At 52.4% G+C, this 15,343-nt stretch overlaps 1 protein-coding gene across 10 annotated transcripts in view; it reads right to left on the bottom strand.

Annotated features, from left to right (window-relative positions):
• HSPB8 (heat shock protein family B (small) member 8) overlaps positions 1-3,364 on the bottom strand; it is a 67,928-nt gene extending 64,564 nt beyond the window's left edge. For 2 of the 10 annotated variants that reach the window (XM_045887533.3, XM_064578472.1), the window contains exon 1: positions 2,527-3,360. In XM_045887533.3, coding sequence (XP_045743489.1) covers positions 2,527-2,893 — 367 coding nt within the window. In that variant the 5' untranslated portion in view covers positions 2,894-3,360. Of the gene's footprint in view, positions 1-2,526 lie in introns of all 10 variants that reach the window. The other 8 variants (XM_064578473.1, XM_064578474.1, XM_054510496.2 and 5 more) reach the window with 6 other exon arrangements.
• Positions 3,365-15,343: the final 11,979 nt, after the last annotated feature.

Below are 15,343 nucleotides of genomic sequence, written 5' to 3'. Positions count from 1 at the left end.
CCCAAGGCCGTATAAGCAGAACAAAATCCAGCCATCCTGACTTGGAACCATCTAAGCAGGCCTGGCTTTGAATTGCAGATATGTGCCATGGAGGACAGGGGATCTCAGGTGAGTTACTCTCTCTGAGCCTCAACTTCCTCACCTGTAAAGTGGGTATCACAAACCTACCCATATTTCCTTGAGAGTCCATGTGAGGAACCAGGGAGCCAACATACAGAGGCATTGAGCACAGTGCCCTGCACCAGGTGCTTGAGGAAGAATAGGTCTGTCATTATGTGATAACAGGAGAAAAGACTGGATCTGATTTTAAATGGAGCCCTGATATCAATCTGATTTCTTAAATCCATTTGTGAAAGTCTCTGTACGTACTCTCAGGGGATTTGGATTCTGTCAAGCTAAGGTTGCTAAATGCACACCTGGGAGGCATTTTTACAACTTTAAAAGGCTTTGTCTGCCTACTTAAGCACCCAACAACCCCATTTTACAAATATGGAAACTGAGGCTCCATGACCCGCTCAAAGCCTCATGCAGAGCCACTGGATTAGTAAGGTACTTCTCTGGGATCTCAGCCTGGAGTTGCCACAGCCCAGTTAGTAAGAAGCACCTAGAAAGGAGAATGAAGGAAACATCCTCCAGAGGTCTCCTGGAGGGGCCACAGGGCATGGGAAACCCTCCAACCTGGGGTGGAAGATTCTGGAATCCCAATTAAAACAAAGATGGGAGAGGTGTTGGTAATAATCCCCTTATTCACAGAGTGCCGGACAGACACTGTCATTCTCCCCATTTTACAGACTCTCTGCATTTATTATCATATATTGTCTGCATGTATTTTTAATCTTCCCTACAGACTTGCAGGCCCGATATTATTACACAACCCGTTCTGCAGATAAGGAAACTGAGGCTCTGAGTGGTGGGAAGACTTTCTTGTCCTTATCCATCTGGCAGTGTCGGGACTGGAACCCAGGTCTCAAAGAGCATCTACCATTTACGGTCTCCTGGGGCCTTGCTCTGTACCCAGCATTTTAATAACAGCAACATCACAGCCGTAGGAATACTGATCCCTCGTGTTCCAGGCAGCAGGTCCACACTGGACATGCATCGGCCCATGTAATACAGCGATCCTCATGCTGCGTAGCCACTGGAACCCCCATTTCCAGGTAAGGAAACAACGCACAAAGAACATAAACAATTTGCACATCCTGCTGGTCCATGGCAGAGCCAGGTTCAACTGCAGCCAAGTTGGGAAGGCCCGGCTGAACACCTCCATCCGCACGTGGCCCCAACATGCCTCGTGACACCCCCCCCCCGCCCCCCGAGCCTCTGATGTTTATAATTCTGCCCTGCGAAGCTTTGAAACTCCCCCTACACGCCGCCCTGCCCTGCCGGGCTTGTCTCTGCCCAGCCTGGCTTTGCAATGGCTTTTACTGATTTTCTGGCTGGGAGCCTGCCAGGAACACACTCCTTTTAATGCAGCCTTAATTGGGAGGGAAGACAGAGGAAGCCGTTCCCCTGCTGCCCTGCTTAATGGGGACTGAGGCTCCTGTCTCCTCTTCCTTTCGCCCAGGCTGGGAGGTGGCGCAAGCCCTGGGCCTGGAGTCCTGGGCAGGCCCAAACTCTTCCTGCTGGCTGCTGACTCATGGCGTGACCTTGGACAAGTCCTGCTTGGGCCTCAACCTCCTCAGCTGTAAAATGGGAGTAGACAGCCCCGCTTCCCAGGGCTGGAGTGAGTGAGGATTATCTGGTAGAAGGAATGTAAGAGTCTTAGCCCAGTTCTTGGTACCCAGTAGGCGCTCAATAAACCGTCAAATCGCTTCTGGCCTCCCAGTTCCCAAGACAGCCTGGGTTTGAATCCAGGCAGCTGTGGGCATGTTACTTTAAGCTTTCTGTGCCTCAGTTTCCTCCTCTGTAAAAAGAGGAGACAAACAGGCCCCACCTCTTCTAGTTGTTTTAACTGAGATGCTACCAGTAAAGCGTGTAGTATGGTGCCTAGCAGAGAGTAAGCGCTCAATCAAGGTTACCAATTAGAATTGTTATAGTGACTCTCATGCCTCAGTTTCCTTATCTGGGACAAGGGGAGGTGTTCTTCTTGAAACCTGTGCTGATTATTAGCTCTATCATGGCCCACCCTTCTAGACTGGGCTGTGTCCCTGGGGCGCCGAGAGTCCTATCTCTTGTCTTTGTATTTCTTCTATGTCTGTTGAACTCATTCTTTACATGAATTTTTTTTCTGTCAAAACATGTGCCGTGGTTTCCATTTCCCAGCCCCTATTCTGACTGATACAGCCCCCAAAGGCCCCCCCAGCTGGGTCAGGTTGAGGTGTCTCCCGGAAGCCAGGACAGGAGCGCTTTTCCAGAAAGATAACTTCTGTGGGCTCTCTGGGCTGCATTCCTCAGCCCTGAAGTCACCTGAGTCACACGCTGCTGTCACAGCTCACCCTCTAAGGGAAGAGACGGTCTCTTGACTATTCCCGGGGCTGAGGCCTACACCCCTCTCCTGGTTCTCTCTCACTCCTGCCCCTCACTCACCAGACACTTCCACGTATCCGTCTTTCGTCTTCACCATCAGCTCCTCTGGCTTAAAGCTGTGCACGTTGACGCACACTTTCCAGGGCTCCCCGGGGAAGGGTGGGGGACTTCTGCCCTCCCCAGGTCCCCCAAACCTGGCTGCAGCCGTCGGCCCCCGAGGCACCATGCCTGACCTCAGGGTCCCAGGCCACCCCGGGGAGAATCGAGGCAGGGCCCAGTTGCGCCATGAGGCCGTCAGGTCGTCGGGGAAGGGGTCCATGCCAAAGTCATCATCCAGCAGGCGCGAGGGGAGGGACGAGTCCCGGAAGGGGTCCCGGCGCAGGCGGCTTGGATAGTGGCAGGAGAAGGGCATCTGACCGTCAGCCATGGCTGCTGAGCTGGAGGGGCAACGGAGGCTCAGAGAGAGGGAGCCACCTGCCCAAGGTCACACAGCAAGGTGATGTGGGGGGGTGGGGGCGCTGGCCCTCCGAGCTTATTCTTCAGCTTCAGAAAACGCTGAACCATCCACTGCCAAGGACAGAGGGGGTACCCGGCTGGGGTCCCAGCCCCCAAAGGCACTCCAAAGGCGACCACCTGCCGGCCCAGCAGAATTCCAGAGGGCCCCTCTCCGCACTGCCTCACCGGAGATCAGCCAGTCACTGTCCTCCCAGGCTGTCCAGGCTCTCAGCCAGAGCCGCTGAGACGTCTCATGGAGGAGCGTCAGGAGCTTAATAAACCCAGGGACGCGGGCCTAGAAACTTCTTGCTTCTCCTGGGCTGAGAGCCTTCTATTTATTGCTGCCTGGGGCTGGGGGCGGGCTTTGCCAGTGCCTCCTGTCACAGGAGTATTCGGAGGCGATGAACCAGTCCCCGAGAATCAGCTGAGGGAACAGCTGGGCTCCCAGGGGGCGGGGAGGGGCCTTGGCGGCCAAGTCCAGCCAGCCAGTCCGGACACTCTCCGCCCCGGCTGGGCTCAGCTCCGCCCCCGCCCGCCGCTCCCTCCCCCGCCCGCCTCCCCAAGTCCGGTGCAAAGACCGGCTAGGCTATTAATAACCCTCCGCCTGCCAGGGCTCCGGTCACCCGTAATACCTTCCCCAGAGCCTGCTGCGTCCTGCCCGCCTTGGGGACCTGCCGAAGGAGAGAAGAGGGATGGGAGCCCAGTGGATTTGAAAGCAGGTGGCCTTGGGCAGCAATTCCCCCCGCTTACAACCCGACCTGGGAGCTTGCCTTCAGCGTCCTCTGGGAGCAGTAACATTATTCCCTGGCATCTGTGAGCCCGTCATTCTTCCCACCTGTAAAATGGACATAATAGTAGCCACCTCGTGGCTGTGTCCATGAGGACCACATGAGGTGATCATCCTTAAACATTTAGCAGACTGACACTTTTATATACTCAATTTTGAGTTCTCAATTACGTAAAGCTTGCTGTATGCTGGGCCCTGTTCTAAGTGCTTTCCAAATACTAAACTGCCTTCAACCACAGTAACAATCCTGTGAGGAAACTGCCCTAGGAAGTGATAACCAATGGTAGCCTCTATTAGTAGTAGTAGTCCTCGGATTATGACTGCTAATAATGCTAATTATCAGTAGGTGCAGTGGGTCTGGCCTGAACCCGACGCCCAGAGAGGACCTACTTGCTAGATTTCCCTGTTCCTCCCCCAGAGCTTCCGGAGAATGAACTTACAAATTGTCCTTTGACCTAACGGCCCCCTGAGCTTGGGTTCCAATCTTTGATCTGTCCCCAACAACAGGTGGGCGATTTGGGCATGCAGTTCTCCATCTGTGGGCTGCAGGGTCTCAGCCCTGCCGTCCTCACAGGGTGGGGTGGGGTGGGGTGTTAAGGAATTCAGTGAGTCACTGGCTGAGGAATCAGTTTGATGTTAGGCAGTGCGGGCATGAGGCCGTTTGCTAAAAATAATAGTATGGAGAACAACCACCACCAGCATTTACAGCCTCTTCCTACGGACCTGTCTCCATGGGGAGCCCCGGGTTGCCCCTCATGTTAAACCCTCGCAGCAACAACAACAGGGGTGTTCTCCCCACCCCCATTTTGCAGGTGAGGAAGCAGAGGCATGGCTCCAGGGTGGCAGGGCCTGGGGTTGGGGGTCACCTGGGTCCGCGCCGAGCTGACTGGTGGAGACCCCCACTCTCCCTCCCCCACTAGCCCAGATAGGGAGACTGAGGCGCCCCGCTCCCCCATCCCGAGTGAGTGACCGGGTCCCCACTTGACTCTGGTGAGATCATCGGGCTCGAAGCTCCAGGCTGACGTCATGGCCGGACACAGAAGCCTGGCTCTCCCTGTCGTTACAGCTGGGGCGGGGCCGGCTGGGTTGGAGTCCCAGGGGGGAGATTCACTGCCTGCCACGGAGAAGAAAGCCGGCCCTGCCTGGGACCTGGCCTGGGACTCCAGTTCGTTTGTGTGTGGATTTGGGTGGGTGGAGCGGTGATTGTGTTTATGCCCGGATGGGGCTGTGTTTATTTATGGGCGAGTCTGCTGATGGGTGTGAGCTGGAAGAACCTCCTTCTTCCTCTCTAGGTCTCTTTGCCACAACCCCGCAGAGCCTTCATCCACCTTCTCATTTCAAGGATGCTTGCAGCCCCGAAGCCAGCAGGAGAGGAGAGGAAGGGGTGCAGCTAGAAAGCAGAAATAGCGATCATTAGCATTTATCCAGCACTTTCCGTGTGCCGGGTTCTGTTCTAAGCCCGTTGGATTTATGTATCTTAACTCACGGAATCCCTCCTACAACCCTACAAGGAAGGGGCTTTCATTAACCCCATTGCACTGCTGAGAAAACTGAGGCTCAGTGAGATTATGTGACTCACCCCAGTCTACACACCCGGTTAAGTGGCAGAGCTGGGATTCGAACCGAGGCAGTCTGGCTCTTGGCCCCTCTGCTGCATTACCTCTTATAATCACAGGCATGGCTCACATTTATTGAGCGCTGACTGTATACCAGGCCATGTGCTCAGCACTTTATTCATGACCTCACTGGACCCTCATGGTTCAGAGAGGTGAAGCCACCTGCCAAGGGCCACACTTGGGGGTATTTGGGGGCCCCCGGGTCTCGTCCAGTCATCTTCCCACATGCTTGCTGTATGCTGTCCACCCGCCCCCAGATTCTCAGCACATTTCTGGGTCCGGCCAGCCTTCTGTTTTGGGAAGCTGAGGAAGGAGGCAGATGCTCAGCCTGCTGGCCCAGCCACCTGGAGAGGGGTCAGTAAACCCTACGGGCTGTCCTTAGCCACATGAAAACATGGGGCCAGGCCCAGGAGGAGCCAGGGAGGGAGAGGGGCCGCCAGGCTGGCTCTCCCCGGGAAGGAAAGCCCCTGTGGGATTCCTGTGCCTGTTGGGGCGGGGGTGGGGGCAATAGTAGGCCCCAGGGTCCAGAACAAGTGTTCTTTGGGCTGCTTTCCTCTTAGAGCTTTCACCTGGGAAGGACCACCGTTCATCCTCTAACAGACAGTTCAGGAGGAGGGTGACATCACCCTGCAGTTGGGAAACGGGGGCGGGGGGGGGATCCAGAGGGAATGGCAGCAGCCTGAGGTCACCCAGATAGTGACAAAGACTCCGTTGGTTGGCTGCCCACTTCTGTGCTCTTCCCTTGCACGGCAGCAAGACCCCACGTTCCCTCCTCCTCTAAGTATTTCCAGCCCCCGGCCCTGCCCAGCCTCACACCCCTTCACCTGCAGGCCCAGCCCTAACCCTGTGTGGGGTGGAGTCTTATCGGGACTGAAGGAGGAGCCTCTGTGCCTCCCTCAAGTGCATGGCTTTCGGGACCGGGACGCATTTTTGCTCACTGTTTTCTCTACAATTCTAGGGCTCCGGAGCTCTCGTTCCAGGCATGGGGCCGATCCTGGTGGCCTCCTGCATTCACTCAGGCTCCAGGTCCAGGAAGCCCCGTCTCAGAGTTCCCTCCGTGGACACCCCTGGAGCCCAACACATCTTCCAGCAAACGGGGGGTGCATATGCTCATGTCTTTTTTCCTTCCCTTTCTCAGAACCCCCAACAGACGACACTAGTGGAATTTCCAGCACATTCAGCTCCAGGAGGGCAGGACCCTTGGGTGTCTTGTTCACAGCATCATCCCCTGTGCCTAGAAGGGTGCCTGGTGCCTTATAGGAGCTCAGCAGATCTTGGCTGAGCAGATGATGTCGTGTTAGCAACCCTGGGTCTGAATCGCCTTGCCCACGTGGGACAGACCCTGCACACAGTAACAGCACTAGAATAGCAACTACAATTTCCAGGATACTTAGAAGGGACCAAGTGAAATGATTTCCAAGCGTGCTGTTTATTTATTTCTCACAACAGCCCCCTCCCAGAGGTTCATGCTCTCATCATCCCCATCTTACAGATGAAGAAACTGAGGTTCAACAGGAAGGAACTTGTCCAAGACCACCAGCTTGTGGCTTCTAAAACGCCGCTGTGTCTCAATCTCAGGCCCAGCCCCCCAGGGCTCTTTCCTCCAACAAACGCCCGTGCAAAAACAGATGATTAATAAATAAAATAAAATAAACAACCCACATGCTCCCTCCCTACACAAGTCAGTGCCCTCACAATCCCACACAGCTAATGCTTATTGATTGAGCTCTAGCTTCCTCTTACTATTATCTCCAAAGTTCTTTCCAGGGATCACTTGCTCTGACCACCTCTATAGGTAATAATAATAATAACACTTATTCACTTTCTGAAATGTAATTATCAGTATACTTTGTTCTCCTTATCACTGAGAGTAGTCTCTGAATAAAGATGAGTGAATCTTCAGCTTCCAAAAAATAATAATAATAATAATAACACTTATTTAACATTTTGTAAGAGTTGTATTTTGCATAAATCAATTTATTTAATCCTCCTCCAATTTGCTCTAAGATCAGTGTGATTATCCCTGTTCACAGATGATGATATTGAGGCACAGAGAGGCTAAAGAACTCGCTGAAGCTCAGTAGCAGAGCTGATGCTCAAATCCAGGCAGTCTGGCTCCAGAGCCTGTGCTCCTTACCACCACGTGATTCTGTGAATAACAACCACCCAAAGCACAAAACAGTAATGGTTCCCACCATTACTTGAGACCCCCTATGTGCCAAGCTCTACCAAATGGCCTGTATACCCTACCTCTCTTCATCCTCATGATAAGCCTATGAGGCAGTAGTATATTGTTAACCCCATTTTATGTTTTTTTAAAGATTTATTTATTTATTTTTAAAGATTTTATTTATTTATTTGAGAGAGAGAGAATGAGAGACAGAGAGCACAAGAGGGAAGAGGGCAGAGGGAGAAGCAGACCCCCTGCTGAGCAGGGAGCCCGATGTGGGACTCGATCCCGGGACTCCAGGATCATGACCTGAGCCGAAGGCAGTCGCCCCACCAACTGAGCCACCCAGGCGCCCTTAAAGATTTATTTATTTATTGGACAGAGAGAGAGGGAGCTCAAGCAGGGGGAGCAGGAGAGGGAGAAGCAGGCTCCCTGCACAGCAGGGCTCGATCCCAGGACCCTGGGATCATGACCTGAGCCAAAGGCAGATGCTTAACTGACTGAGCCACCCAGACGCCCCCAACCCCATTTTATGTTGAAAAGTAAAGGCACAGAGTCAGATCTGTGCTGATGGCTAAGCCTGGACTCTTCGCTGCCTAGTGGGGAGCAAGGGCTCTCCGAACCCAAAGGGACCCAACAGACCACAGCTGACCTCCAGGTCACCAGCCCACCTCTCCCTCTACCTTCTCACTGGGTCTGGAAACTTCTTTTAGCCCTTGCAGACTTTCTCAGTAGAACGCCAGGTGACGCCAGGAACCCACTGACATTGGGAGCCTGGAGGCTGCCTGGGACAAGCCATCACTGTGTTGGCCAGAGAGATCCTTACGTGTCACGAGTGTGAAAGCTGCTCAGAGCCAGGCCAGGGGCCTGGGGTTCAGCGGACTCAGTGGGAGACAGGGAGTCAGGGGTCAGTAGGGGCACTTCTTACCTGCATGTGTCTCTGGGATAAGGGAGTCAGGGGTCAGCTCATCCCACCCCCCTCTACCTATTTTCAAAGAGGGACTCCCCCGCGAAGGGCTCTCAGGGCCCCTCTACTTACTCCTGAGCTTATCACGGCTTCCGAAATCTCCTCTCAGGGCCCGGATAATTATTCTGCATCTGCCCCTGCTTGAGCTCCCTCTCTCTCTGTCCAATAAATAAAATAATATCTCAACTAACCAGGTCTTTAAAGAAGGGACAGTGTTAGCACTTACAGCTTAAGAAAGACAGTAAGGCCTGGTGGGTAAGAACTTGAACAGAGGGGCCTGTGCTGCTCTAGGTCAGTGGCCTAGTCTCTCTCAACCTCTGCCTTGTCATCTGTAAAAGGGGGACGACAATAGTCGTCCACTGGCATGGATTGTGAGGTGGGAAATGGTTGGGGAGGTGGGCATGGGCCAGATGATGTAGGTTCTTGTGGACCTCATTTAGGAGTTAGGCTTTGTCCTGAGCACTTTGAGTACCCATTGAGCTGTTTGGAGAAGGAGAATGGTGTGATGAGATCTGAGTTCTAGGAAAATCACCAGCCACTGGGTGGAGAGGGCACTGGGGGACAAAACTCCAGGGAGACCAGCAAAGTAGGGTCCAGGGAAGACGGTGGCTTGGGCTGGGCTGTTGGCTGAGGAGAGAGAAAGGGTGGACGTAATCCATGATATATTAAAGAAGCAGAAGCATTTTGACTGAGGGACTGCCCTGGAGGGGACGAGAGGGCACGTCAGATGTACTGCCCAGTGTTTAGACGTAGGCAACCGGTGGGTGGTCGTGCCAATTAATGAACACACGAGGAGGGGCAGATGCGGGGAGTGGGGAGACTCCATTCATTATTCATTCATTACATATTTATTAAGTTCTTATGTACAAAGCACTGGCCTAGGGGCTAGAGATGGGACAAAAGTCTCTGTTCTCCCATCTGTCAAACAAATAGTTGAATCAACAATTAAAATAACTTTAGAAACTGAAAAGTTTCATGAAGAACATGAAGGCTCCTGGCTACCTTTCTGATCTGATTCCCTGCTGTCATCCACCCGTTGCTCACTGTGCTTGAGTCCTGTGGTCTCCTTTCTGTCCTTCGGACTGTTCCTGTCTGAGGACTTCCCTCCTGCTCTTCGCACAGCCTGTGACACTGTTCCCCCAGATTTCCTCAAGACTGGTCTCTCACTTCATTTGTGTCTCTACTTAAATTCCACCTACTCAGAGAAACTTTCTCCAACCATGTGATCTACAGTCAGGTTCTCTTCCGTCAGCTGGTTTTTCTTCATAGCACTGGCTACCTATTCCTCTCAGTTTGGGACATTTAGATCGTGCTGTTGGAGGCACTTAGGCAGAGGGCTGGCTCAGATCTTTGGAGGGCGGGAGACCTGGAGAGTCTGTAATCTTGAGGCCCTCCTTCTCCAGCGGGAGCTGGTTCGACCAGTTGGTGTCCAAAGGCAACTGCTTTGGAAAGTTCTGTTTTGTTTTTTGTTTGTTTTGTTTTGTTTCTTACATCTGGGAATGACCTCTCCTAGGACGGTTTAGCCTGAGAGGGTTCTCATGGTTTGTGCTGGGAGGGGAGGAAGTTTGGAGGAGCTGAGGAGGATGCATAGAGATGGACGAGGAGAGCTGTAAACAAGATATCTCCTTCCGGGGACTGTCTTAGTTTCACCCTGAATATGAGTTAGGGTTAATTTTAGTCGTGAGCAACAGAGAGTCAAAATCACAGTGACTGAAAGAAAAGGGAGATTTATTTCTTCTTAATATTAAAGTCCAGAGACATTCTGTCTTGTTGCTGGCATGGTGTCCCTGCTCCGCAAAGTCCTCAGAGACTGAGACTCTTTCATCTTATTGCTCTGTTTGTATGGGTTCAATTCCCAAAGCCACCTCATGGACCACGGAGCCACCTGAATTCCGGCCATCATGTCTGCATTCCAGCCAGCAGGAAGGAAAAAGGGATGAAGAAGAAGGGGGAAAGCACATGACAAATCACTTCTATAGAAATACCTGGGGGCACCTGGGTGGCTCAGATGGTTAAGCGTCTGCCTTCAGCTCAGGTCATGATCCCAGGGTCCTGGGATCGAGCCCCACATCAGGCTCCTGGCTCAGCGAGGAGCCTGCTTCTTCCTCTCCCTCTGCCTCTCTCCCTGCTCATGCTTTCTCTCTCTCTCTCTCTCTCTGTATCTCTGTGTCTCAAATGAATTAAAAAAAAAAAAATTAAAAAAAAAGAAAAAGAAAAAGAAATACCTGGAAGCTACCGTGGAAAATTCTGCCTGTATCTCATTGGCCAAAATTAGTCACATGGCCACACCTAGCTGCAAGGATTGCTGGGAAATGCTGTCTTTATTCTGGGTGGCAATGAACCTACTTGAAATTATTACTATGGATGAAAGGGCAGTGGCTGTTGGGAGGCAACGAGAAGCTCTACCATATCCTGAGAGTGTATAGATGGATTTTGCTGAACCATCCTAAAGGCTTCAAGTTGGGCTCCTCTGGAAAACTAGTGGGGAATATGTCCTTCTCTGCATCAACATGTTGGTATTTTCATACGTAAAAACTTTGCCTGGGATTTCAAAGGATTCACAGACTCTCTGAAGCCCAAGCATGGGAGGCCATGGATTCTGAATCTAGAAATAGGGTTCAAGGTGAGGGAAACCGAAGGGAAAAAACCAAACTCTCGGTGTGTGTGAGCGTGTGTGTGTGTTTGTGTTCCAACCCCTTTCCATTTGGCAACATAAGTCTATATGATGTGGTTGGTGTTGTTTATTTTGGGTTTAGATTTGAGAGTAGATTGTCAAAGGACTATAGAACTACTTGGGTTGAAAATGTTGATGAAATATCAGGGTGGAGATATACCTGGGGAAATCGCCAAGTTCTTGGGAGACTCTAGATTCTTTGGGGTGGAGAAGATACTCATGGAGGGAGGCAGCTGGGAGTGCCTCTCTTGAGAATTTGGTATTCGAGGTGATGAAAGGTGAGAGAATATTGGACCTTTGCCGAGGTGACCTGGAACCCTCCCAGAAACTTGTTGTGATCTTACCTAGGCAACTGAACCTACCCAACTCCCACCCCCTTTTGTGTCAGTAACAATGATACTAAGTCAGGGGCTGGGCTAAGTGCTTTATGTGTATCATATCTTCGTGGCGCCCTTTTGAGATTGATACTTTTAGCATCCCCATTGGAAAGATGAGGAACCGGAGGCTCAGAGAGGTTAAGCCGCTTACACAAAGACACACAGCTAGGAAGCAGCAGTCAGGCTCAAACCCAGGTCTTGTGACTCCCAAGCCACTGCCTTTTAAAGATCACACCTGTCTCTAACCCTAGGGACTATACCCCCGAGCCTGGCACAGTGCTGGATGAATAGTAGGTGCTCACATCCGTCTGCCTCATCCCCATGCTGCGTTCTCTCACTCCCAGGGAGGGACACAGCTCCTCGTGGGTAGAATGTGTGCATGAGAGATAGGGTGCCTGCGTGGGACACGCTGTTGCTTTGCCACAGTTCTCCTAGCCATACTCCGCACCTGCAACTTAAAGTAAAAATTAACCAGTTCAAAAATGCGTGGGATTTAGAAGGAAGCAGATCTGGCAGCCCCAGGCAGATTTAATCATTTGACAGACGCAGTGCTGGGCATGGCCCTCCCTCCGGGCACACAGGGATGGGGGATGAATGAGGCAGACAAGGCTTCTGTCCTCTTGGAGACGGGCAATAAACAAGTAAACAAACAAACTAGGTGCGGACAGTAGAGCACTATGGAAGGAATGCACGGGGTAGGCGGGGGACCAAGAGCCTACTTTTGGCAGGTGGAAGTCCTTGCCCTGGTCCTCTACACACGCAGTCGCCCCTGCCTGGGATCCCCAGTCCTCCCTCCTCTTTCCTGAGCTCCCTTTCCTGGCCTGGCCCATTCTGCTCATTTCCCAGGCCAAGGGGTCAGTTTCTTCTGTGATGCCTTCCGAGGTGGTTTTAGGCGTTAGGCGTCCCTTTGGACTCCCCGCATCCTGGGGTCCAGCTGTGCCACTTATTAGCTGTGTAAGTGGGGCCACCAGTCTGTGCCTCAGTTTCTGCATCCGTAAGATCAGCATAAAAATAGTCCCTGCCTCATAAGGCTGTTGCAAGGATGAAATAACGTAATTTAGGTTAATAAATAAAGTAATTTAGGTTAATATACGTCAAGGGCTTGGAATCAGTCTTACGGGAGTGTGGAGGGTTGTTGGTCGTGCTGTCATTACTGTCGCCGTGGCTAAGAGCCCACCTACGCTCTCACACCGAGCGGCACACATTTATGGTGTCATGTAATTTAGTGGTTCCCAATCCTGGCTTCATAGCTGATGACCGAGGAAGCCTTTGAAAACCCCGCCCCCTGGCACCCACCCTCAGCAGCCCTTGTTATTGGGGATGGTGGTGGGGCACTCAAGGGTGTCTGGCTTTGTAAAGGTCACAGTTCACTCTGATGCAGAGCCAGCGTTAAGAACCACCGGCCTGACCCAACTTCTTTTCACAGGTGAAATAGCTAGGACCCAGCGGGGCTCGATTTGCTTAGGTCACAACGCAAACCAGGGCTCTCGGCCCCTGCCTCTTGCGAAGCTCGATTTTCTGATGTCCTCCTGCCTCCCCTGCTTGCCTGCCTGCCTTCACCCCGAGGAGAGGCTGTGCGTGTCCCTGGGACTGCGGAAGGTAAGGGTGCCGGCCGCAGGCTGCCTCGGCTCCATCCTTGTCCTGAAAGAGAGCCATCGCCCAAGGCCTCCCCTGTGCTGGCTGGGAGGGGGTGGGGCGCCTCTTCAGACCAAGAGCCAGAAGAACACCCGATTCCCCTAACTGGGAGCCAGAGCAGGAGGTAGAAAGGCAGAGCCCTCTTCCGTGAGTCACTGAGGGACGGCTGGCCTCACAACCTCCTGGCAGCCACATTTTCCGGAAAAAGTCCTGGGGGGCCCTTCCGAAGGGCTAGCTCTGAGTTATGGGGCTCCCACCTTCAGAGGCAAAGAGGTGCAGCAGAAACGGTCCTGGAGCCCACGGACCGAGATTCAAATACCCTCTAGCTATGTGGTCCTCCCTCTGTGACCCTCAACTTTCTCATCTGTCAGATGGGGCTAAACAGGGTTGTTACGAAAAGGAAGTAAGTTAAGCATGAAAAGGGCTTGGCACAGGATCACTGATCCATAAAAAGTTAATTTTTATTATTACTACTACTATTATTTATTGATGAAGCCTCATAAGGGGACACAGGTTGCGGCCTTACCCTAGCCTGTTGGGGAAGAAAGAAATCGTGCGTGTGGTGGTGTTGGTGGGCCCCGGTGGATAGCAATGGATTTACCCCAAGGAGGTTGTCCCATTCAAATGATTTTTTTTTTTTTAAAGATTTTATTTATTTATTTGAGACAGAGGGAATGAGAGACAGAGAGCATGAGAGGGAGGAGGGTCAGAGGGAGAAGCAGACTCCCCGCCGAGCAGGGGGAGCCCGATGTGGGACTCGATCCCGGGACTCCAGGATCATGACCTGAGCCGAAGGCAGTCGCCCAACCAACTGAGCCACCCAGGCGCCCCCATTCAAATGATTTTTAAGGGAGGTTTCCAGAGGGGCAAGATACAAGGGGATGCGACAGTGGTAACCTATTTTGTTTGCTCTTTCTCTCCTAGCTGAGAACCTAGTCAGGTATAGACAGGGCTGTGCTACAGGCCGGGGGCTGTAGCCCTGGGGATGGGGGTGGGTCAGGGCTGTCTGGGCCCTGGGATGATGTACATTATCCACACATGTGTTTGTATAACTTTTTTTGACTTGCATAATGTTTGAAAAAAAGAATGGGTGACCCACGTTTTAAAAATCAGTACATTTTATCTAAAAATTCATCCTCTTGAGAAATGGGGAGATCTGGCAACACTGAGCTGAGCTAGCTAGCTGGATGTAATGTGCTGGGCTCCCTGGGTCCCCACAGTCCTAACGCTGCCCACTTCCCTCACCTGCCTGCCCCTGTGGGTGTTTTCAACCTCTGCTCCCTGTGGCAGGAAACTCTGAAGTTGGACACTGAGGACATATCTGGGGGGCCTTCACAGGGCCTTGCAGGAACCCCACTATTCCCAGCTGGCTACTTAGGGCTGTCTCCATGAGCCCCGCTCCCACAGTTCAGTCTCGGGTGAGGGAAGAGTAGTCACGCTAACATTCACTGAGTGCTTCCCAGGCATCAGGTATTTTTAGAGCCACATTCCAGTTAGTTCCCACAGCATCCCGGGGAGAGAACTGTTGCTGCCTCCATTTTACAGATGAGAAAACTAAGCCCCAATGGGGTATCATCCTTGCTCAGCGCTACATAGCGAGTAATGGCAGGGTATATCTTAGAATCCAGGTCTTTGGACTCCCACATCTGTGCCCTACACACCGAACTTCCTCCTGCCCATGAAGGCCTGGGAGAAACACGGTCCTACCAGAGAGAACTGCGTCCTCTCTGCATCAGCTGAAGTGCTGCAAAGCAGAGCTGTGCACAGCCGGGGGTCTGCCGTCAGCCTGCATGGATCCTATCATTGACACCGCGGCCTTGGGCAAGGGACTTGGCTTTGCAGGGCCTTAGTTTCCTTCTTGGGAGGAAGGAGATTCTAATGCCTACCTCCGAGGGTTGTGGTGAAGACTAAGATAATGCACGTAAAATGCTTACAGAAAGGTTTCCCCGAGGCATTCCGTGGATGCTATGAATGTCTATGTAAAACCCAAGTGCCTACAGGCTTGTTTTGAAGACTGAAGAAAGGAGGTGAGCAATGCGACCATGTGCCCAGGGGCTCTTGCCCCCCCTCCCTACACCGTCTCCCTGCCACACCTCCCCCCCTCCCCGCTTCTGGGCACCCCACGTAGACAGAGGAGGCTGGGCCACGTTTGAGAA

The sequence above is a fragment of the Mirounga angustirostris genome, unplaced genomic scaffold (genome assembly GCF_029215605.1).
Source record: "Mirounga angustirostris isolate CCGP_5_RB_7025 unplaced genomic scaffold, mMirAng1.0.hap1 SCAF_14, whole genome shotgun sequence".
Taxonomy (NCBI): Eukaryota; Metazoa; Chordata; class Mammalia; order Carnivora; family Phocidae; genus Mirounga; species Mirounga angustirostris.
Note: the sequence above shows the minus strand (reverse complement) of the source record. Positions and strands in the feature narration are given on the sequence as shown.